The following is a 25253-nucleotide window of genomic DNA, read 5'->3' on the forward strand; positions in this document are numbered from 1 at the left end:
CGGGAGCTGGTGGAGGACATGCGGGCCGCCCTGCAGAGCAGCGACGCCCGCTGCCTGGCCCTGCAGGTGAGCGCCCGGCCTCCAAAGCCTCGCCCTGCCGTCCGCGGCTTAAGGCATCCTCGGTCGGGGTGTAGTTTAGGAAAGACGCTGCTCTCGGAAAATCCCCTGCTGACATCCTCTCCGGCCTCCAACCGGTCATAGGGCCGGACTGCTCTTTCGTCCTCGGCGGTAACTTTTAGCAAAGTTTGGTTACGTAGAGCCTTTAGGGAGACAACACAACATTTCTTGCTTTCCACTGGAGTGATTGTATACGCTTAAGGGATACACTGAAAACCACCCTGCCAAAACATAGATGCCAATTCAACAGACCTAAATGTATAATGCTGCTTTTTCTATTGCAGATGCAGTCACTTATAGGCCAGGGATGCACCATTGCGGTTTTTTTTTCTTTTTTCCAAAGAAAGAAAAAACTTTGGGATTCTTACCTGCACAAGCGCATGCAATTACTCAGTCATACATAGTCTAACATCAGAAACATTGGAAGCATGTTTTCTTCAGAGCGCGGTCATGAGAGTTCAGAGCAGGAGCCCGTTCTGCGAAGGGGCTGACTCGAATTGTGTCTGGCTCCTGTGCAGAGCCCCGTTAATTCTGAGGCTGGTTTCTGTTTCTGCTGTACTGGCTCAAGTGAAACACATAGATACATAACAGTGGTTAAGGTACTCTGGCATGAAATAGCATAGAACAGGCAAGGCACTGAAGGGCTGAGTTCACCGGGTGTTCTGCTGGGTCTGATCAGGTGGGAATTAATACAACCACACTGCTCATGGAACCCTGCTCCCTGCGTGACGCCTCCATCTGGCACTAGCTGGCTGTCCCTCTTCGCAACATCCCCCATGGAAGGTGAAAGCCACTTTTACCATTTTCATTTGACAAGTGAAAGGAAGTCAGAAGCAAACACGAAGTCACCAAAGGCCTCAGAAAGAATCAGAAGGAGGACGGAGATTAGAGGTCCAGAACACCCCCAGCTGCCCTCTGTTCACTTCCACTGAACATGATTTAAAAAACGTAACTGGAAATATTTTTTTTTTCAAATACTGCTTGCCTTTTGAGGACAGACTAACGACATTGAAGCTATACAGAAACTTGTTCAATAGCTTAATTTCACACTTTAATGAGTAGTTTTAAAATTAAATTTATAGATATGTATTTAAAAACTACTTCCCAGAGATTGTTTCCTTGTCTCTGTATTTTGCTAAGTAGCTGATTAGCTGCCGATCAAGTATATGTCATTAAAAAAAAAAAAAAATAAACAAACAATCCAGCCATTTTCAGTCTTGATTAAAACGTCAGTTGCTTTAAAACGCATTAATTTCTCCCTGCTTTCCCCTCCTGTTCTCTACAGGTAGGACTGCGGAAAAGCCACGCTAACCATAAGGAAGAGGGGAGCTGTTTTGTAGGGAATAAGAGACAGTTAACACAGAACCACCCCCAGACCAAGTGCCTTCAAATTGTCCTGAAGGAAGTGGAACTCACCCGGAGCTCCAGAGATGGGCAAATTGAAGAAGCAATTAGGTTCAATCAAGAGTTGGAAATAGAGCTGAAGAGGTCTCAGGAAGCTCTGGTCAATCTGGAAGACTGCAACCGTAACCTGAAGAGAGAACAAGCAGAAATGAGGAAGAAGGTTGAAGAGGCGAGACATGCTGTTCTCAACAGTCTTGGCAAAGTCAAGGAGCTAGAAGTGAAAGCTAACAAAGTGCCACACCTGCAAACGTACATTCAGCAGCTAGAATCAGAACTGCAGCAGTATAGGTAAGTGTGAGTCCGTCAAAAAATGCCTATAAAATTGCAGTATTTTGTAGCTGTAGTTTATTAAATGTCTCCAAATACATCTTCTGAAATGTAGCCAGAGGCAAAATAGAAGCTACTTATCAATTTTCTTGGTAGGGATCCATAACAGAACTGGCCCTCTTCAGTGGGAAGTAGGTCAAAATAAGGGTGCTGATCTACAGAGAGCCAAAGTTACTCCTCAAACACACAGGAACAGCACGCAACCAGAAAGCCTCAAAAGAAATAGCTGTCAGTCCTTCATAATCCATTTCCAACACACTTATTTTTTCACCTTAACTAATACCAGTTCAGACATTTCCTGCTAGTTAGGTCATGCTTACAAAGCCAGCTGTAATCAGATGGCTGATATTTCTTATGAAAGCTGTTCTAACTTGCCATGCGAATTGGAGAAAAATGCTCAAGGTCAACTTCTGGCCAGCAGTTTTAAACTCTGCTGTGACTTTATCACTTCTTCACTGGCAGAACATGTAATACTCCAGAAGAGAAAAGTTAAGACATTCTCCTAACGCCATACAATAATATAGCGGGAGCCTCAAACAAAAAATACATCATCCAACTAAACCCCACTTTCATAACAGCAGAAATAAATACGTTCCCAAAAGTCAGAAAGTTGGTTACAAATTTAATAGCTCACTGCCTTTGCTGCTTTCTATCTCAGACAAAACTTGGACTCATGGGTGGTTACTAAGTGCCAGGCAATTCTGCCCAAGTTTCAAACTGACCTATGGAATGAAATGTTGTTTGTATTTTTACTGACCCAAAGTAAAGCTAATATTTAACATTTTTTTCCTAACTGTACTAAAACTAGTATTTTAATATACTGTCTATTCTGAAGTCCTTGTCTCTTCCTAAACTTATACTTCCTCTGTTTGCTTATAAGAAGAATTCATAGGGAGTTATTTGTAGCGTCGTAGCTATTGTACTGTTTTATGAAGCGAGGAAAGTCTAAAAATAATCATTTTATCCGGTATCTTTCTGTAAGCATTGTGTACATTAATACCTGTGTGGCTGCAGAAGATAAAAACGTGTATTTAAACATCTGTAGGCTTTTTAAAACACTGTGAAGGCACACAATGTCTAGGACGACTGTCATTTACAGGGGTATCTGGATGAACAATACAACTCTTGGTGCTGAGATAGATCACACTACTTGTCCAGTCTACCAAGATCTCCCTGGTGTGAGCACCAAAGATTTAAGATGAGTTCTTGTCCTGCAGAACCGCTTTGCCAAAGTAGGATGAAGCATAAAAAAAAAATCACCTTTAAGCAGGTAGAGATGAACTAGTTAAAGGCAATAAGAAATGTCAACCGGGCCTTGCAGAGCAGGAACTTCGTGGGTTACATCACAACAAATAATGTGAGTTTAAAAATGTAAATTTTATGTTCTAAGATAATTTGTAATATTTATTTTAAAATTGCATGCTAATTTAAAGTGAGTGTAAAGATCAGGAATGGCGCGATTTGGAAACTAGACCCATTTTTTAGCCCCACAGCACATTAAGCACAGGGCCAGGCCAGCTTCCATGTGCAAGACCCTTTAACAGGTCTTGATTCTCTGGTAGCCATAAAGCACTTCCATCTCCCTGTCTGTGTATTACAGCTCTTGGCCTAAACAATTTAACAGTGATGCCTGTGACTTGCATGCCTGGGGTCACGTATTCCACAGTTCCGCAGCATATACCATCATTCCACGTATTCCACAGCGTGGCACAGAGATACCCAAACCAGCAGAAAATACGTAAGTTAAGCGGTGCAGAACTCTATGTTATGGTGATGAAAGAACTTAACTCTAGTATGGCGATCTCTACCCTATGCAGCCTCTGGCATTGTAGCTTGTCCCACTCACTTTATTTGCTTACGTTTGTGCTACAGAAACTCCTTCTGCTCATAGAGAATCATCTTCTCTTGTGCAGAAGTCCAAAACCCATGGGCATAGTTTGGGTGAGGTAAACGTTGAGGGAAAGATGATGAGTTGGCCAGGGCGTAAAGATGGAGGGACAGCTGCTATACCCCAGTCAATTGGCAAGTGTATTACTTGTAATGTTATTTTATGTCAGTATGTATTTAAGTTACTACTCCAATGAGCAGTTTTCTCCAAGTACCACAAAAAGTGTGTAAGTAGGATCTAGGTTTGGCAAGAATTAATGCTGCAAGGTAGCAGCATAAAGAAATGGGTAGGAAAGAAACTAAGTATACTGCAGAAAGCATTTAAGGTTGCAGGTTTTTCTCGTGAGAATTCACCTTAACTGGCTTGATATGGTCACTGTTTTACTTCAGCCAAAGTCTTATTTTCTTCCAGAGAGGACCATATTCAGGAATGAGACTGCTCCATGAGTTTTCCACACTGTTCTATTTATACTTCTGCATTTCTAAAGTGAAGAAGAAAATGCTTTCTTCTTTTAGGTTCAGATTTTCAAAGCTCTTTAAGCATCTAAATCGCATTTCTAGACCTTCATCTTACACCAACTTGCTATCAGTTAGGCCTGGAATCACAAAAATGACTTTAAATTATACTCCCTAACTCAGGAAACAACAGAGTTTGCATCTATTCAGGAAAGCATGGAAGTACCTGCAAGTGATTAAACGTTTTCCTGAATTAGGATACCTCATTACTGTGGGCCTTTTCTGCCCACAGATTCATACTCCTGCAAATGTAATGCAAAATGTTGCTATCTCAGCTGGCTCATCAATAGGTCAGCTCAGATACTTTAAAGATAAATTTCAAGTAACTCCTTACTGAAAAGCATGAGCTATATTCATTTCAGAGGAAACAGTCATGTCACAAGAAATTGTACGCTTTATTGTTGCTATTATATCAAAAATGCATATTTCACAGTATACGGAAGAGTTTGGGAAGTTATGCAAGCCCCATTTTTTATGCACTGCTGCCCAGAGAGTTATTCTCACTTTGTACTGGTGCACTTATTTAATTTTCCCCAGATATAGGACTTTTCATTTGTTATTACTGAAGCTCAGCTTTTTGATTTTTGGGCTACTCTTCCAGATTCTCAAGATGACATTGGGACTAACCTCCAAATTGTTGGCGTTCCCTCCCAGCTTGGTGTCAGTAGTACATTTGTGATTTCTTTTTCAAAAGTTGGAAGCCTAGATGAGCATACTGGCTAGGTCCCAGGACAGATTCTGGTGACCTCCACTTGATATGCTCTATCTGAGAGTATATCATTAACAGCTATTCCCTAAACTAATCTTTTTCAGTAAGTTTTGCTTACTTACTTACAGCCCAAGGTGACACCGTCCATGTATTCTAATATAGTCCTATGATTTGTAAGTATTGTTTATAAGAACGCCACATATAAAAATGTTACTACAATTAAAATGTCACATCTACTGCTTCTCTTTATCCATTCAGCCATTTTCCCTGTCAGAGAAGGAAATCAGGTTGGTTTGATGGGAATTGTTCTTGCCAAATATAAGCTGGCTCTGTTTTCTATACTACATTGTAGGTGGCTTAGAAATTGATTACTTAAAAAAATTTACAGATCTTTTTCTCTTGAATACCATTGGAGGGAATAGCAGAATTCAACAACCTTTTTTTGATCCCACTGTAACAAACGAAAAGAAAGGTCACTTAGAATGGAAGTAACTTCATAAGGGAGATGTTCACAGAGGTCTTATGTTGCTGTGTTAGCCAGCAGCACAGTAATTACATAGGTCAATGGAAGGGGTCATAAAATACCAAAAATGGTTCCCATATGCATGGTCTGTCTCCCAAATTACTTAATTATCCATCAGCATTTATGTGTGAATGAGTAGGAACCCTTTTTACATGGAATGCAGAGGCTTGTTTCATCCCCTCATATTCTCTTATAAATACGAAGGTGGAGGCCTCTAACATGATTTCCCGCATTTATTTCTTTCATAAAGTCCCCAGCATTAATTTTTCTAGAAAATTATGCTGTAGGTTTTCCTATATCAGACGTAGTTCAATTTTTTTCTGATCCTTCCAAAAGTTTCTCAGGTTATCATTTACTCTGTAAAATATTATGAGATGGGCCAAATGGATCCAAATCAATAATCCAAGAACAGGAGAGGAATATGGAAATATTCCTACCTGATACAGAGTCAGCTCTGTTAGGCAAAGAAACAAAAGCCGTAGAAAGGAAGCACTAATCCACAAAAGAAGGTGTATATAGTAGGTTATTTCCAATCTGAATGATAATGCATGTTTTATATGTAGGCATTCTAGAGCTGTTCTATTTTAAAAATCAGACGTTAAATAAAGAAAGTCTGGACAACCTCCTGCTTGTCTAGTGTCATCACTATCAACTACTTGCTGGTTGTAAGGTGAAGGGCCTCTTGGCATTTTATTTCAGATGGCACAAAATTTGAATGGAGACCCTGGGTATGTATGTGTTGGTCTACACAAAAGACCGGTTAGAATCATGGATGGTAAGTACGTCCTCGGACGACAGCAACAACAGGCAGGGAGCAGTGACTGATGGCAGTCAGCAGGAGTGATGAGAGTCAGGGAACTGAGCTCATAGAGGGCAAAATAAAATGTCACTTTGCAGAGCTTCACCTGCAAGAGCACTCAGCCGATTGTTCTGGAGGAACCAATGTAACCTCATTTCATTTTCTAATTCTGCTTGTACCTGGTATTTTCTTCTACTTCAGACTTAAAGAAGTTAGATATTACATAGAAGTCTGCCAAAACCGCAGAACTTTTAACTTTTTCAAGAAGTTAACAGTAACAGGCAAATGTGTTCCCATCATATGAAGCTTAGACTACTTCTAGCCATAGAAGAATCATGAGCTAAGCAAGCAAATCAGATATATTATTCATTTGAAACACGTTAAACAAACATTTTGATTTCACAAAAAGGGATAATGGAAGTTATTGTTATATATGGTAGAGAGAACTGTACAGAGCAATTTAAATACATTAACTTGACATTGAAGAAAATGTAGGCATCTCTTTCTATGGAAGGGCTAGTTTTATTTCAAATGCAAGAAGAGCTTGTACTTAGGTGCTAATTCTGACACTGGAAATGTAGCCAGTTCTCCAGCCTTTTTCAGTGCTGGGCTCTTAGTTCCACAGCATTTATCCTTGGGCGACTTTCCCTGGCTTCTCACTAAATCCTCCTTTTCATCTGGCTTGCCTTATTTGCTGTGTGGGGAGTAAATCACTGCGAGCACAATAGCAACACCACACATACAGACACGGCCCATTCACGGGGGTGGATGTGCTTTTGCTGCATCCCAGGCCTCCTCCCACAGCTCTGCAGAGGCACCATTTGTTGAACCCACTGTAGCTGTCACTTAGCAGACCTCATTGCAAATACCTTCCTGGGGACGGAAAGGGTAAAGCATACTACAAGCCCTGCTGTAGTCAGAAGGAACAAAGAGATAGTTCAAGCCAAAGGAGTTAGTTTTGTCATCTCATACACAGTATCTGACACATGCAGCTTCCTTTTTAAAGCTGTCTCCTGCCCTTCTGTGTGTAATTTGAATCATGCTAACCCCTCCTATACCAGAGATACTATTTTTTCTCCAGAAGGTGTGCAGTCGGTGTTTCTGCAGCTACTCTCCCTTGAATTAGTATCTGGAAATTCAGCCAGCAGCTTAGTGGACCCCCACAGCAACAGCCGTGCACCTCCTTCCATCCCTCCCTCATCTGGCTGCCCTGACAAGCTGCATCACACCTCTGGCTTTATAGTCTTTTTCCAAGAAAAGGGACACCTTTTACTGCCCACGCTTTCTAGGTTGTCTTATGCCAGCAAAAATCAAAGATTAATTTCATACACAAAGATAACTTTAAAGAAAAAACCTACTCCCCCCATCCCTTTCAAAGCATTTCATAAGGCTGGACACCCTGTCAGAGACTATGCTGCTTTGAAAGCGCACCTCCTAGAACAAAGTCACTTTCTCCCTATCATTGCAAGGACCAAAATCAAACAGAAATGGTCCTGGCTCGTAAGTAGCCCTCAGTTGCAACCCTCTGGATTAGTTGGGTGAACTCCTGTACAGCACCTTTCTACAGCAAATATTAGCAATACATCACCTTCTGCCTGGTGGGCCTAGCTGGCTGGTGATGGGACACCACTGCTGTTGTGTTCAATTTATAGACCTTAGAATTGCATTAACCTCGATATCATCCATCTGACAGATCCTGACACCGCATGCAGATACAAGCACAGAAAACTCTGATGCATTGGGGTTATTCTGGGAATGGAGGTATCAGCTTGACAAGACTGGGATCTATGCATCTCTCTTGACCTAAAAGCCAACTAACATCAGTGTAGGAGAGCTGCATAAAAAGAACAATTAAATTACCAAGAAAAATGCCTCCATAAGTCAAGAGTTTGTAGCCTCCTGTCACAAAGTGTTACAGCTCATTATGAATCTTGCTGGGGAGCCAGGAGGACCATTCTGTGTTGCCTATGCAGTCACGCACTTGGCTTCTCATTTGTTTCTTAAGCAAACCTAACACGTTTGTAGCAAAAGAGGGAAAGATGCTTGCTGGAGTGCTCCAGTTTTTCCCCACCTCACTAAAAGGTCTCTGTATGACCCAGTCCCACTGTGCTGCTCTCTGCTCCTACACTCATGTGGTCAGACCTGTTGAATTCATCAGCAGCATTCCTTTGCTCATAGGAGTAACAAGAACCTAACTGGGCAATAAAGCTACTGAATGGATGTTTGCCAGACCTCCCCTAATAGATGCTTTGAAGAGCCAGCAGTATTTTAAAAATTTACTTTTTCTTCAGGTCAGTTTTGTTAGGCAAACCAGTAATATATGACCTCAAAGTGTAACCTGTGGCTTAAACTTGGGGTTTCTATGTTTACCTCTCTCAATGTCAAAGACATTGACAAAGATCTGAAGTAAAAACACCAGGGGTGAGATCCTGAAAGGACAAGAGCATCGACAACTGCTTCGCTCAGGCACTTAAACACACATTTATTATAAAATACTTGATGACTCCACTGAGCCCCTCCAGAGATAAAACAAATCAACCAACTGTATCTCAAGTGTGTTTAGCGCATGTCAGGTTTGCTGTCAATTCACATAAGTTACTTAGAAAATCAAACACTGCTGATCATCTACACTCAGGCACAAGTAGAGAATTCTGCATTCTTTTAAGCTTTTTATTCTGCTGCAGGAATAAAAAGCAAAGAAATTTTATTTTTTCTTTTCTTTGTAAAACTTGAAAATTACTTAATGAAAATGAGGAGGAGTTCTACTAAAGCAATAAGAAGCAATTATTTACTCTCTGCTCCTCATCTCACTTTCCTTTAGGATACAAAATAGACAAGGTAGTTTGCAAGATAGATGCTGACAACCCAAGTTTTCAAACAGATTAAACTAATTTATTCTGCTAAAATAGTCTGCTCTGCAGGGAAGGAGGCCCTATCTCTTGAATACATCCCCAAACCAACAATGATAGGACAAGATGAGTGAAGTCAGCCTAGAATAGTTCAAGGCAAATTTGAGTATGTTATGCTTAAAAAAACCCTGAAAATTCAACAAAAAGCCTTTTTAATTTATGCACCAGAAAAAAGCATGAACTCATGAAATCTGGAAATGCTAGAGGCACCAGCCCACTCAAACCTATCCTTTGACTTGCAAGAAATATGTTCTGTTTCAGCAGCTTTCTTCAACCAGTTGTCTATTAGACTTAGCCATCCAGAGAAAGAAATAATCTAGCTTTTTAATAGATGCACAGGCAACCATTCTATTTCATTATTAACTCTCAAAAAGCTCCTCTATGTAAAATAAATGCTAAATTATCTGGAGACCTGCAGAAATATTCAGAAAATAAAATTAGTTGACTCCATGACTTCACTGGGAACTACCACAATGCAAACCCACAGCCAAACTCAGTTCTTAAAACCCATCCTTAGGATAGCACAGGCAAGATCAAAAGATTTTAAATAGCATTACTTTACTTAGGACACTGCCAGGGATACTCGCATAGAGGTAGATAGTCAATCTGTATTTAAAACTGCCTGGACTCTAAGCAGGTTGGGGGATAAGCTAATAAACATCGCTGTTGTTAGGAAATAAAAGGCAATTTCTGTATTTTCAGTGACAAGAGACAGTTACTTAGCTGTACTGCAAATATTTGCTGGAGTTTGTTCTGTTTACCTGTCTTCTCACTGTAGTCAGAATTCCTGTTGAATCACTGGCCATGTTTACTGCACTATTCTCTTCCCTTCATTCTCCAGTACAGTTTTTCAATTTTATCGGCATCTTGTCTGCCTGCTTAGCAGAATGATTAAAATCCACACTGATATTTGCCTCTCTAGTGCTTGGCTTGGGGTATTCTCTTTGTGATACTCAGCATATTTTCCTAGATTTGCCTGGCAATCTGAATCTCAGCTATTCAGAACTGTAGCCACTGAAACAACCTAAGAAAAACTGCAGCCACTACCTAGGGAAAACGCTGCCTTCAAACTGGAAAAAAAAAAAAGCTAGAAAAGAATGCCCTGCAGTCTAAGTACAACTTTGATTAAATGCATCTAATCTTAAAGCTTCATGTTCTAAGATAATCCCAAACTGGAAACTCAAACACAGACTGAAATTTTGGGGGCAGGGGAGGGAGGGAAGAGGGGAAGGAGGAGGGCAGGAGGATCAGCTCGTCAAAGTATTTGCTTCAGTCCATTGTAGAGACAAGATAGTTCCACAATTCCAGATGTGGAACCTACCTGTGTGCTCAATCTGAAAGTTGTGAGATATATCAAGAGGCTGGCTCGAGTTATTTACATTATGATTCTTTATAAAAATTCCTTTTTTCATAAATACATTTTTAAACCTTTTCATAATGCTTATCTGAAAATCTGATGAATTCTGGTAAAAATTAATAGATATGCGTGTCCTTAAAGGACTACAAAATTGTGGTTCAACTTCAAAGACTGAAAACGTAAAGCATGGAGTGAAGCTTGATTGTTATTGCAGATATCTGTATCACAGGATGCTGACTGTATTCTGTTTGCCAATGCCATTTCACATAGGAATGTACTTCATGGAAAAAAAAAAAAAAAAAGGTTGGACAATAAATGTCAGGTCTGAGCTTTGAGCATGACACATCTTTAACAATTTACTTCTGCATACCAAGTGACTTCAGCCTTCACAGCATTGATCTTAAAACCACTTGAAAAATAAGGCGTAGAGGCTGTGATTGACTGTGTGTTGCAGTCCCTCCTTGTTTGGGAAAAAACATGTTCTCTGAAGGGCACCTGAGCTTCAAGTACTACTTGCCATCACATCACACGTCATCCATTTCAAGAAAAGAGGTGCCAAGTGTTAGGAATCAGATTACAGTGGAGACACCCCAAACCTTTCAATAAATCTACAGAATAAAATCGGGCCCTGTGCTTTGTTTTGTGAAGTCTCTCCTCACAGCAGAACATTTCAGGGAAGGTTCATGATGCCACATTAATCATAACACTGAAAAATCTGGTATTCACAGCACATCTGCTCTGCTTTTATTTTCTGTGCTTGACCCCATCACGTCCTTGGCATCAGTTCACATAACATAAAAGTATCTGTCACTGCGTAAGGGAGGTCAGCCAAGTTTAAAGCAGAACATTGTCAGGTTTAAGCTGAATTCTGAGCATAGTATTTTCACAATCCTGGAGCTGGTAGGTCTAAGTAGCACTCTGCTGAGCAGAGAACTACACAAACAGAAATATGAGCAATCAAAGCAAAGCTGATGCTTATGGAAACTGCAGAAAAGTAGGTTATCCTACCCATCTCTGTGTCAGCAAATATCCAAAGGTGGTATTTCCAACAGTAGGTATGGAACTGGGGGTACACCTACATTTTGTGGTGCATCAATGCGTGGACTCCCAGTGAGCCAAGGGCGGTGTAGCTGCATCAGCACAGCATCCCAAGCACCCCACGAGTGCCACAGAGCTGCACAGCACAAACACCAGCTCTTCGGAATTAATTCAGGTGATTTTACACTGCACAACATAGGCATACCCTTAAAAGCACAGGTCTCATAGCTATTCTCTACGGCAGGACGAAGAGACGTACAAGGGGGCTGTTTATAGTGTTTTAATTTGGTGGCCTGACAGATCTGGCATGAATGAGGTAAACAGATGGACCACTCTCACTTACAGTGACTGCTCTGATTTAATTTAGACCCAGGGAAAGGACTCAGGCTGAATAGTTCATCCTCCAAAAATGCAGTTTGGAAACAGTTCAAGCTAGTTACATATTTAGGCTATATCAGGCAAGATACAGACATAGACAAAAATAAAAGGAAAAGCAGAAAAACTGTGGTCTTTTATTTGGATGTTTTCTTGCTGAAGCATTTTGATTCTTCTTCTCTGAATGACTTTAAATCAGTGTAGCTAAACCAAATTTCAAAAATACCATTTTAAGACATAAAAAAATTAAACCAAAACAAAATATTTCATTTGCCGTTGAAGACGCAGTTTCTGTAGATGCAAAATATTTTTCCTCAGAGTCCCAATTCAACCAAACAAAAAAAAAATAAATTGAGCAGCTATAAGCAAAAGTTAGGAGAGAAGCTGGTCCTTAGTCTGAAAGATCTGTGTTTCCAGTAATGAATGTATATAGCTCTGCTTCGTTTCCAATACTATCCACAGTTCCCATGGACAATTCCTTTAGCAGAGAAAAAAGAATAAGAAAACCAAAACAAAAAGAATGCTCTGAGCTTATATTGTCAGAAAGACTGTGTATTGCTGTACTGCTGGAGCTCTGGCTGTGATGTGACTGGTGTTGCAGAAGGAGAAGCCTTCTGGCTGCAAAATACGAACACCCCTGGCAGGATACTCCCAGGTGAATGCACTGGCTTTGAATGAAGGACCTTTCAGTGTAGCCAGGGGGTTGGTATCTTTCAAAAAAGTTATGATTAATCTCTATACAGCAGAATTATATACTGGGTCCATCTTTGTGCTGTCAGTCTTACACTTGCTACTTTTCTTCCTCTCCTGTTGTTACCCACCTGCTTTGCTCTCTTCGGCTTGGGGTTTTTTGTTCATAATGATTTATGGTTTCCAAATGATGCTTCAAATACATTTAAAAAAGGAAACTTTAAAAAGTAAACACATCTAAACATTTTTAAGTAAACAATATGCAGTATATGAATGATCTAAGCTCTGAATTCACATCAAATAATCATTATTAAAGATCTAAAATCCTGAGAGTTTTGAGGTGTTTAGACCTGTACTTTATATAAATCAGAGAAGCTGTCAATCCCTAAGGCTTGGCACTTGTGAAGTACTAAAAGTAATTTATACTTAAATTGCAGTAGTCCAACCTTAACAGTTAAGGCTTTGCTTCTACAAATAGCACTGTCTTGCATCAAACAAGTCATTTCTTCTAGCTAGCATACAGGTTGCTTATAATCTAAATTACCTCTTTATTGAATGATGTTCTTTTCAGAACAGAAGATTATTAATGCTGGGAAGGTAGCAATTATTTCTTCCTCTTCCAAGCAAAGCGAGCTTTTCTGTAGCAGGCTCCCACAGACCGGCTAAATTGATGGAGGTCTCTTTCATGAATGAGCATGACACACAGCACAGAAATCACCAGAAGTAACTGATGCTTTGCTGCCTCACGTACTCAGGTCAAAACTTTGATTCTATTAATCTGCATTTACCTGTCATTATCTACAGGAAATAAACAGTAAATAACTCCTAAACAAAGCAAGGACTCCATAGGCAGAGCCCACAAAAGACACCCAGAGCCCTCCAGTTTATCTGGTCAGTCCCTGGAAGGCAAAGCTGAACCAGCAATTTCTTCCCTTCATGTGGCTCTGTAAAGAAACAAAAGGCCACAGTAAACAGGAGCGGGGAAAGAAAGAGCAGTTCTGCTCATTACCGTGAAAAAGGAGCTGTCAAAGCACCCCCTTCTTTCATCCTTCCTCCCTTGCCAGCCTTTTTTTTGACCCAGGGAACAGAAGCTTAAATCAAACAGTCAGAATGAATGATGAAACTCTGTCGTTTGTACAAAACAAAACAAGAGGCTGTTGAGAGAGGTAAAAAGGGGGCCCATCCAAAGGCAGCAGAAAACATTCGGCTGTTGGTTTCCTTGATTTCTTTTCGACAGAGGCTGGTGGGAAGACAGACCCCCTCCCTTTTACATCAACACCACCTGTAAGTTCCTGCATGCATAAAATGAACTGTAACCCATGGATATTTATCTTGGGTCAAAGGAAACAGGATTAGTAGGATAACCAGCATAACAAAAACCTGAAATGTCATCAGTCCAGCTTCAGAAAGGGTCAGAGTACTGGTTCAAAATAAAGTTTTAACGCTGGCCGCAGGAATGGCTAATTTTAATTAAGTGCTGTATTGGAGGGAGAATGGTAATAACGGCTTACAATAGGAGAGATGAATGTGAGCTGGGAGAGCTGCTGAAATACAGAAAGACAACCATGTACTGTATTGTTTCCAAAAGCAGGCTTATGAATTATCCATTGATTCAACAAGCAGAGGCCCCAGTTCACTTTTGGGTGTTTATTATTTTTGGTGAAGTTAAGCAAACCAATGCTTTTGAATGTTTGTTTTGTGTTTTAACCAAGCTTAAAATAAAGTAACTTTTCAAAGACAAAAATCCTCCCAGGACCCAGGGAACATATGCTTCTGTGACCATGGTTACAAGAATGATAGATTTTTTCCCATCACTTTATAAGTGGAACTGTAAAACCATGATCTGGCCCAGAATACAATATACAAAGTGCCAGGTCAGAGGTGAGCGCTATAAAACAGGTGTAAATAGTTTATGTGGCTTAGATTGTATATCCTTAAGTTTAAAGGGCTTCTTTCCCCCGCAGTTAAACAAATGCATACTGCATATATCATTAATGTGCTTAGTGGGTGATATGCATTATAGATTTTATATTTTAAAAAGGCTAATTTGTGTTAAAAGAAGGGGTAGCCTCTCATACATTAAAACCCATGATATATCAAGATGTTTCTATCTCATTAAAAACACTGCAGAAGATACTGTACTTCAGAAGTGAGTCTGAATTAATCTCTGGAATTAAAAGCAGTGAAGTTCCACCTCAGTAATTTGATTTATGTCTCAACTCAATCCCGAAGTTTAGATTCAGATCAGAACATCCACTGTCTGAGGGGGAGCTGGATACGTAACTTCAGTTTTATCCTAATTCTAACCATGACTGGTAGTCTGCCTTGGTTAGTACCTGAAAACATGTTTTGTTTGGTCTGTATTTGAGTTAGAAAAAATATGCTTTATGTATCACATGGTGAGGAAAGCTACTATAATGTGATTATAATTTGATTTTTAGAGAAAATAATCATGAAAATAAAAAGTTAAAAAATGACTCAGTAATTCAAGATGGTAAAAAAAAAAAAAAAAAAAAAGGACCGACTGAAGAATTGCAGAATAATCTCAGGACACTGAGTGACTGGATGATAACAGGTGATACCTACCATGTTAATAAAAATGGATGCACTTTGGGGGGAAAAAACACCCCAACCAAACACCAGTTCCAGCTTCAGCAGAACAGATAAAGTGATGGACTCTGAGCTTATTGTAACTACTCAGGAATTACGTCCATAGAGTTATAAACCTCAAAGATATACCTGTTGAGTTGCAGTAAGGAAAGCAAATAGAATACTAAAATTTATTAGGAAAGGGATGGAGAACAAAACAAAGAAGATAATCATGCACATTCATAGAACACCTGTATCAGAAAAAGGAAATTATGATCCTTCCACCTAAACAGAATAAAACTGGAAAAGGCATGGAAAAGGCAATAAGCATGAAAAAAGGCATGGAAACTATTTAGCCACTTAAAGATGTGGAAAAGATATAGCTGAGGAAAGATGTGGCCTATAAAACGTTCATCGAGATCAAGAAGATCAATAGGGAAGAATTGTTCAGTCTCATCCAATGCAAGAATTATCAGCCACCATATGAAAGCAGGAGGCAGGTTCAAAGCAGACAAAAAAAAAAAGCAGTTCTTACACAGCAGGTAAAGCAAGCTGCAGAGTGCCCTCCTGCAAGATGCTTAGCTTGATGAAAGGTTACATGGAGTAAGAAAGCAACTAAAGTACTGATTTAAAACAAACAAACACACACCACCTTAGTGGGTATTAAATAGAAAGCTGACATCTCTGCTTGAGTCATCATGCAAATCTACACAAATACCGCAGAGTGAAAGGCTGGGGAAGGACTAAGGGTACAATAGGGTATGTGAATGTCAGGGGAAATGTGTATGTAAATACTCTCTTTGAACTTTTAATATACATAAAACAACAAAATATGTTCAATTTCAGAAGGCATCATCACCTTGTCCTCATCTACAGGAATCCTCAGTGATTGCTCTGAGAATCAGGCTTACCTCATGCACCTACAGTTTAAGAGGACCCATGCTCTAAGCTTAGTCCTGACTCAGACTTAAGATCGTAGCTTTGGAAGAATCATTAATGTTTTTCCTTCACATCAGTTTCCCCATCTAAAAAGTTAAGATTATAATGACCACAGAAGTAGGTAGCTATTACCCACGTTAGTTAATGATCCTACAATTACCTTTAAGAGAGGAAAAGATGAACTACGACCTTTACAGATACTGTTTAATTCTTTGTGCATCTCAATGAGAAGTGGTTACTACAAAATATCACTGATACCTGGAGATTAGCAGGATTTAAAATGGATGAACAATTACTCTGGTAAGAAGAATTTTTGAGTTAAAGTGATAAATATTAGCTAGAATTTTAGAAAAAAAAATCTCTGAATCCTCTGTTTCAGTGTGAAAGCCAAGCTCTGACCCTCGGCTTTAGATGAAACCTTCCCCTGTTAACACCTCATCACATGACTTCTTGCACCTCCTCATCAGCATCTGCTTGTGGGACATAAGGAGTAGGGTAGAGGATTAGATAGCTGAAGAGTCCAACCAGCATCTAGTATGACAAAATCCTGCACAACTCCCTGCCTTCAGGTCACGCTTTCACATTCTAGACTCAGCTTGATAGATGCCTATTGTCCAGTCTCAAATCACTTAATTTCCATTCAAATCGCAGAAGTTCCCCACTGAGCTGGAAACCAGCATACACCATTCAATGTGGATGTCAGTTTTTGTGTAAGAGACAGCCATACCAATATTGCAAAAATCCTTTTTATCTGGTCATGCCTACAGCAAAATTTAATCTGAAAAGCTAGGCTGAGAGTTTCTGACATGCTGGCACAGCAAATATTTTCCTACATAATTGAAAAAGATAATTTGTAAGAGTGTTGGCCCAGTGGTTATCAACACAGGCTGATCTGGGGGCAAGCAGAGCATTTTCAAATACTGCATGTGTATCAGAAATAAAATATGTACTTTAACATTTACATTCATTTGGCCTTCATGCTGTTTGCAGCTGTCCATCATGGACATATGCCGATTATTTCTCTGTTCACATTTTCTCACTTAAGCCAAGTTGCTTGGTATGTGCATATATATGCAATATTAAAGATTCTGTTCAACAATTGAGAGGGCTGTGTGATACCTTACATTCACCACGCATATGCAAGTGCCTCACCTATATCTGCCCATAAATGCATGTCTAACTTGGTTTCTCACACTCTGGCAGGGAGAGAAAATGGTGTTCTATAACACTGGAAAGAGGGATTTTTCTCATTTCTAGTCCAGGTAGCCCTGAGATAAAAATACAACATTTTTTCTCATTGAAGAAAGGAATGAAGAGGTTCTGAAACATATTAACAGGGAATCCTCTTTTCCTTTAAAACCCCTACAAGGGTATAAGAATGGCCTGACTATACCAATGGAAGTGAATCAGACTGACATAGCTGCCCTGTAAAACACAAAGCTTAAGAAGATTACATGAAACAAATTATTAAATATATGGCACACATTCAGACCACTTGCATTATTCAAATTCAATGCATTCTTCAATGTTCAGAAACATCATGTCTAAACGGTAAGATAAGAAAGTAATTTTGTGTAATAAATCTTATTGCTTTGTTCTGTGCAAATGCGGCCAAGGACTTATGTATATTTTGAACTCTGATAGTAATGTTTATTATTTCAGAAATCTATTATTACAGAGGTTATTGTGTACTTGCCAGAACCCAAGATATAAAATACAGGCCATATCCCGAGTATTTCAGTCCTAGATAAACATATATGCGATAAAGGAGCATGATGAAATTACCTGTTTAGAATATTAAGAAAAATCTCATTTAAAATCTATTCATGTCAATGTATGTCTTGGAGAAGACTGCATGCTATGAATTCTAGATAACTCCATCATGAATATCAAATACAGACAATTTAAAAAGCGAATAAAACTTGGACTAGATGATTGCTGTAGGTTCTTCCCAACTGAACTATTCTATTCTACAAGCAGAATTCATCAGTTTTATAAACACTGCATTGTAGTTTTCCCCTTCAGGAAATTTAATTTTTAAAAATAAAACATGTTTTATCAGATTACAAAGTTGCAGGTTTACTCCCCACAAAGCCTTCCTTTAAGAATTGTTTTATGCTTTTAACATGGGGAACTTTTTTCCTATTGTTGTAGATGCTGTGGTTGTAAATAAGTATAAGTACATAACAGTATATGCAGCTCACTAAAACTTAAATATGTTTTTTTTATGTATGATGCTAAAAATCGATCTGTAGAGCATTTTTCAATAGGCTGCAGACCCACAGGGAACAAAAAAGCATTTAATTAAAATAGCCTAAGTTTGGATTCCACAGTCATTGCTCAGGAAATGAACCCATGCACTAAAAGAGATCAGTTTGATAGCAGTTTGAGATCTGTACTGGCATCACATTGGGGGTTTGTAAGATTTTATTTTGGTTTTATACATCTTGTAGAAGAAAATTCAAATATGTTGCCTCAAAATGACTTTACTTTGATTTCAGCATTTCTTAGATAGGGCTAGAGTATGTCTTAGGAAACATCAGGTATAGTTTGGAGAGGTTCTAATCACCCCCTCGTCCTGCTGGTACTTGCAGTCCACCGACAGTGGACAGAACGAGTAAATCTCGCCTCTCTGTCAGCTGTATCAGGCATATGAAGTGAGGCAATCCAAACAGTTCCACAGAGGTGGCAGTTGATAAAGATAGTAAACTCACATTTATTAATTAAAAATAAACTAATAAAAATAAACAAATAAAATGCCCAAACTGTGAAGAATTACAGACACTGAAGCTTTGGAAGGTCTTTAAGTTGTAGGAAGAGAGTATCTTTCAAGCTGGCACCTCATGAATGTGTTAAGATTTTTCAGCTTACGTTTCCTTCTGTAATAATGTAGTGACGTGAGAAGTCAATAACAAGAGCAGCATTGAACAGGACAGCACCATAACTGTAGTGCAAAATCCAGTTTTCCTCATGGAAACTGAAAAATCCCCATCAACTAATCCCACCCTTGGAAAAAAGGCTATTCTGCAAGCAAAAATTGGCCCGCTCAGATGCAGTCTTTACAATTTAGTGGGACCACACGAATAGACAGAGCTTGGAAATAGTAAATGTGATTTCTTTCTTAAATCCTATATGAGACCTTTGGGACCTCCCGATGCACTGTACATAAGCGTAGTCTGGTTTTACCGTACTGCAAGAAGTGAAGGTGTTCTGCCACCTTGGCATAAATTACCCTCAGCTGTTTGTCCACTGCTGTGGAGCTCCTTAAAGTAATAGGCTCTAACCCATGCCGGGCTTGTTTTTCTGTGTGCAAAGAAAGCCAACATTGAGAGAAAATGGGCACTCTGCACAATTTAACCACAACAATATCATTCTCAATGGGGAGGAATAACTGTCAAAATTAATGATACAGTTCTGTGAAATCGTGAAACTGTTTAAATACCCAGATAAGCTTTTACATGTCAATAAGCATAAGCTTTTATATGTCCATTAAAACACCGCAGAAGTCCATATGCACACTCTGTGTGTGGAAATTTCAAAGTGCTGATTATTGGAACCTGGGAAAAGACTGCTCTAGACTTCCTCTGTGCCAGTATTTCTTTTTTGAAGCATCCACTATAGCTCCCTGCCAGAGACAAGACAGTGGACAAGATGAAACTCTAAGCATAGTGTGTTTGTGCCTAAGTTCTTATCTTCTTATATCCATTTAAAGATCACTACACTCTTGTAAGCCTTACATTTTGTTTGGATTTCTGTAACATGTTAGTATATGGAATTGTGATGTAACACCATGAATCACACTCAAAATCAGGCTCAGAGTGGCTTAAATTGAGCCACTGATATAATTTTCATAATATCAAATTTGAGCTCCAGCTTGTGCGCTTATCTCTGTTTAAGAAGGTATGGAAATTTGATTACCATTTTTCTCACAGGAGCAATTGAAAATCCGAATAATTGGGTCCTCATTCAACTTTATAAACAACCTCTGCTTTCAAGTAATTTCTAAAATTTGAATCAGTTCTTCAGGAAACTGTCTTTGCTATTTCAGAATCCAGTAAAAAACAGACCAAGGTGAATTTCACATCACTCTAGGGTTCTCTGTAAACATTTGATCATTCGATTTAACTTCCACACAAGCTTGTATCTGTGGGCAGACAAACAGGGACACATTTGCTATGAACATATTCATGAATACTTTAAATGTACAAGTTTGGGGAGTGGTTACATCACATCATAGTTGTGATTCTGGGATTTACAATTATACACAGAGATCCTCAGTCCTTCCGCAACTTAGGCTTTTTTTTTTTCTTTTTTACATAGGTGATGTGAGATACAGGAAAACAATACATTTCTTTGAAGTAGTGGCACTAGCAGAATGGAGATAAAACCCTATTTGATCTCCCAAGTTTTGAGCCAAAAGAATATGACAGCAGCAGAATTCAATTACAGTTTCCTAAGCACATAAATTGTGCCCTCACCAGTAGCACACATCCCTCAGACTGGGAAGCACCGGCACAACTTCATTATTTCATGAGCAAGTGTCACTGTGGACTCTCTTCCCCAGTTTTGAAAACAAGTACAGTTAGTTGCAGAAATAACAGCCCCCAAGATTTCAAATGTGGTGTTACTAGTTATGTTCTGGGAAGGTAAGACACAGTGAACAATACTCCAGTGGTCTCCATCTATAAACACAGGTTACTTACAATCAACAGCGCAACATGCACAAAGCAAACACATCCAACAACCAGCTCTTGTTTCAACAGCCCAGCTATCAGAGTCCTACATCTGGGTATCATTTGCAATAGGAAAGGTATAATATACATTCAACTGAATAAAAGTCGACTGTCAATATCAAATTGTACACAGCCAGAAAAAAAAATAATTCCTTGAGTCTTGCATGGTCTAGGTTGGAAAATACAGCAATTGAAACATTTCCATAGAATCAAATTGCCTGGACCTGGTTAAAAGGCTGCATACAAGAAACTCTTTTGAAATAAAGGAAGGCATTGAAGGTCTGCTGTAGGTCAAGATTTTGCTAAGCCCTTTACTAAAGAGTAATGATAGGTTACTCTGAAGTAACCTTTGGTCCTGCAGGACCTTCCTAAGAACTGAAGTAAACAGTGGTCTTAAGGGATACTGGGAACTTGTACGCATGCCATCATGTCTCTCCTACGCAGCTATGGACACAAGAGACTAAATTCCCATTATTATGATAAGTGTATTTAACTAACAGTTTTTAAAGCCGCTGCCAGACATCTCGCCACAAGATACGCTGTCATCACTGGTATAAACACCTGAAGGCTGCTTGAGGCCTGACATGGTTTTACAGTCACCTGAAACAGATCAGCACGTGATCTATCCTTTCTTTCTGTTACTAACAATGTGCTTGGGTTTTAACTAGAGATCTGGAAATCATCTGGCATTTTAAACAAATACTTCTGCTAGAAAATGAAATTTATGCACCTTTGGTTTGTTGGTTTTTTTTACCAGATTAGACCCTTCATCAAATCTGGAGCCTGTCACTTCTTGAACAAGCATTAATAGTGGCCCTTACATCTGAAACTAAGGTAATTTCTATTCCCAGTAGGATGGGGACCTGAAAATAAGCAGTATTTATCCAAAATATCCCGGATCTGGCCAGGATGAATGCAATTCAATGAGCCTTTGCTAATGCAAACCAGACTTCTGCATGCTCATGGGATGCTGTCATTAATCTTTCAAGGGCATAAACGTACAGCTGGCTTAGTTTACTGCCAGCATCTTTTTTTTAATGACCTTCCAGATATATGACGTTTAATGTACTCATGCCCTGTTTCAAGGAATTTACAATCAAAAATGCAGGCAGAGCATGTTAAATCCTACCTTTAGATGTTGTTGCCAGCCTAGTCACTATAGTGTACAAAAATTCACTCATAGATTCATTATTAGAATCTCTCTCAGTTACTGAACAACATGGCACACTACAGAGCAGCAAACAATCATGTAATGAAAGATTGTGGTGAGCAATAATCAAGATCATTTTAAGAACCCTAACTGATGGTTTGGAGGGGGAAGGGATCTCTACTGATGAATTTCAGGCTTAACAATACAACAGTGTTGCATTTGCACAGATATATTGGGGTGTTTTTTCCCCATTTAGTTGCTTAAAGTATCTATAGAAAAGAAAAATGAAGAAAAATCCACAATCACTACAAAGACATACTGCTGGTTTTTTTAGTCTTTCATCTCAGATAAAACAGTATCTTTAGATTCTGTGTGAGGTATATAGACAAACTCCTGTCTGTTCAATACTCAAACAACAAGCAAAACCCATCAGGCTTTATTGTGGGACTAAGCTGAAAGAAACCTAGAAAGGCTGCAGTGTATCAGTCCTGTTTCTGCTCTGATTTCAGTGGGAGTATTCCAGATCTACAAAGCCTTTTACACTCACTCTAATGTAAACTTTAAAATGCAGAATCGGCCACGCCTGAAACATTTCCATGAAATTCTGGTATGTAGCTAGTGTAGCTTTAAAAATTAAAATAGCAGCATTGCCAGCCAAGTAGTATGGATAAAAGGGGGGTTGTTTTAGATGCTTTTGGATTGTGAGGATTTTTAATTTTTATTTCATGTACCTCTTGAAACATAATGTTACTAATTTCTAAAAGCCTGTCAGTAAAACTCAGGAACATATTCTGCTTTCGTTTTTTACCTATTTCTATATTAGAAATGAGCACAGAACAGATTGTCCCGAACATTCTCAAATACAAACAACGTCCTATGAAGGCCAAATCCATCATCCTCCTCACATTTGGCTTTATTAAATATAGAAAGTGACAGTAAAATTGGGCTCAAATTTCTTATTAAGGATTGACAAAGTGAAGGGTTTCTTCCTCAAAAATTTTAATCCCACATGCTATATCCCCATTTTCTAATGGGCCGCCTCCACCCACCTAAGCCAACATAGGCTAACAAGCTTCTGAATGCAGCCAGCAGTCAAGTGGAACATTTTCCTAGTGTGACTATACCTGCTTTGAAGGTGGAGAGTTACAAAATTCCCCACCCTTTTTCATGTGGAACTTTATGGGAGTTTGAAGATGAATCAGAAAGAAATTTCCATGTGAGTTTCCATGTGAAATTTCTAGGTTTTCATTAACAAGTATTTCTGTGTGTCAGATTTTATCCTAATGCACCTTCCTTCTCATACGTAAATCTCAGTATTTGAAACTGTATTGTAGAATGTCAAAAAGCCAAGGCAAAAGATTAAGTCTCATACTGGATGCAAGAGGAACAGATCAGCATTAGAAAGTTTGGGATCTCGTCCAAGGCTGAAGCAGATGATAAGTTTCCCAAAACAGTTGCCCAGGGCAATAAAGTGGAAATAGAAAATAGGGGGTAGAAATCTGGTTGTGGAAGTTTAAATATTACTCACCTACTGTGAACTAAAATGAAAGGCTAAATATAGTTTTATAAATACTTGAGGTTTTTAATTCTACTATATCTATGATGTTAAATTTAAACCTTGTTTTTACAGTAAGATAATACAACTGGTATCACATACTGTTTCAGACAACTGCATTTATTTTAAGTCTTCCTCCTAGTGCTATGTTACAGAGAACTTCTGAGAACTGCTTCCTGTTTTTCATACAGATTTCCCTCTCTTCCTGTGGAGACCTACTGAGGGAACTCTATGAAAACAAGAGGAAGTATCTGTTCCTAAATACCTGTAAGATTGTCCAAAAGAATCGTCTTTCCCCACTGTTGAGGGTGGGGGCTGCACATGGCTGTGTCCGCAGGGGTAACCGAGCCCTCAGCCAAGCTGCATCCAGCTCAAGCACAGCAGGGCTGTTGCAGGGAGGGGAGTCCTTTGTCAGAATAATTCAGAGTAGTGTTGATTTGATTGGGAAAACACAAATCCTGGTTACCCAACCTTCCCATGCAGAATTTTCCTAGAAACAACTTCTATCTGCCCCCATCTCCTTCACCTCATTTATTAGTTCTCTGACTTGAGAGGAACCATAGGGCTGCACTGGCATCTGCAATGTCCACATAGGACCAGCCGTTATTCAGGGAGTAAGACATTAGCACTGAGCCATCTGTGATTGAAGATCTTACCTACGTAACATACCTTTCCTACAACATTAGGTTGTTAAGTTCTGTAACACCTTAAATATACAGCAGCTGAAGCAGAATCACTCTCAGAAGTGTTTTTTGCATCAATTCAGTTACCTTTAATGTAGCTCTGTTTGCTTTAGACATCTAAGCTTCTAGACTGCAGAGCTAAAAAATCCAAAACAAAAGTAGAAAACATACTTAATTTATTTCAATGTAATTTAATGTCTGTTTCTGAAAGCCTGCTAGGCTCCACAGAATCTGGATGAAATCTACTCCTTAAGTACTGCAGTTCTGCTGGATGGCTGAGCATTTCAAAGAGGATGGAAGGTGGTTTTGTTTCAATTTTTCATACCCTTCTTAAATAATCTATATGCAATTTCCAGGGCAGTTACTACTTGCTCAATCAAGTTTTCTGCTTGTTCAGTTAAAAGTGTAGTTGAAAAAAATGGGGCGGGAGGGGAAGGAATGAGAGTTAAAATATTTTAAGTTACTAATAAAATCTATCTGCCCCTTTGTCCTGCAAAAAGAAGTCCTATTATCACTTATATTTCAAGGGCTCCTGTCAAGATTTCATTATACCATTGGCCCAATTAATAGGGAACACACCTCACCCTGGGCAGCTCGGAAGGGTCTACGTACATGCAGTTTTAGAACACTACCCCAGCCAGATGATATCAGTGATGAATAAATTACAACACTAGGTTTTACTCTTCCTAATAGAGAGCATTATTGATCTTGGTTTTATCCCAGTAATACCTACTGATTTCAGATAGGTCAGGTCATGATTCCCTTACACTGACACAATATATGTTTATGGTAAGTTACATAGTTCACATCCTATGCCAACAGTACTGTGGTCTAAACACACAGCCACATTCTATAAAAATACAGGCATGCAAAGAGGGCATCAGAAAACCAGCCTTAATAGTGCAGTAACATTTCAAGAAATGAGAAACCATCAAGATCTGGTCAATAATCCA

The 25253-nt window shown here is 39.1% G+C and overlaps 1 protein-coding gene across 1 annotated transcript in view; it reads left to right on the forward strand.

Moving 5' to 3' along the window:
• EFCC1 (EF-hand and coiled-coil domain containing 1) overlaps window positions 1-25253 on the forward strand; it is a 57324-nt gene that overhangs the window by 6487 nt on the left and 25584 nt on the right. The window contains exons 2-3 of the mRNA XM_035892222.1: window positions 7-66; window positions 1403-1809. Coding sequence (XP_035748115.1) covers window positions 7-66; window positions 1403-1809 — 467 coding nt within the window. The remainder of the gene's footprint in view (window positions 1-6; window positions 67-1402; window positions 1810-25253) is intronic.

The sequence above is a fragment of the Egretta garzetta genome, unplaced genomic scaffold, assembly GCF_000687185.1.
Source record: "Egretta garzetta isolate BGI_Z169 unplaced genomic scaffold, ASM68718v1 scaffold553, whole genome shotgun sequence".
Taxonomy (NCBI): Eukaryota; Metazoa; Chordata; class Aves; order Pelecaniformes; family Ardeidae; genus Egretta; species Egretta garzetta.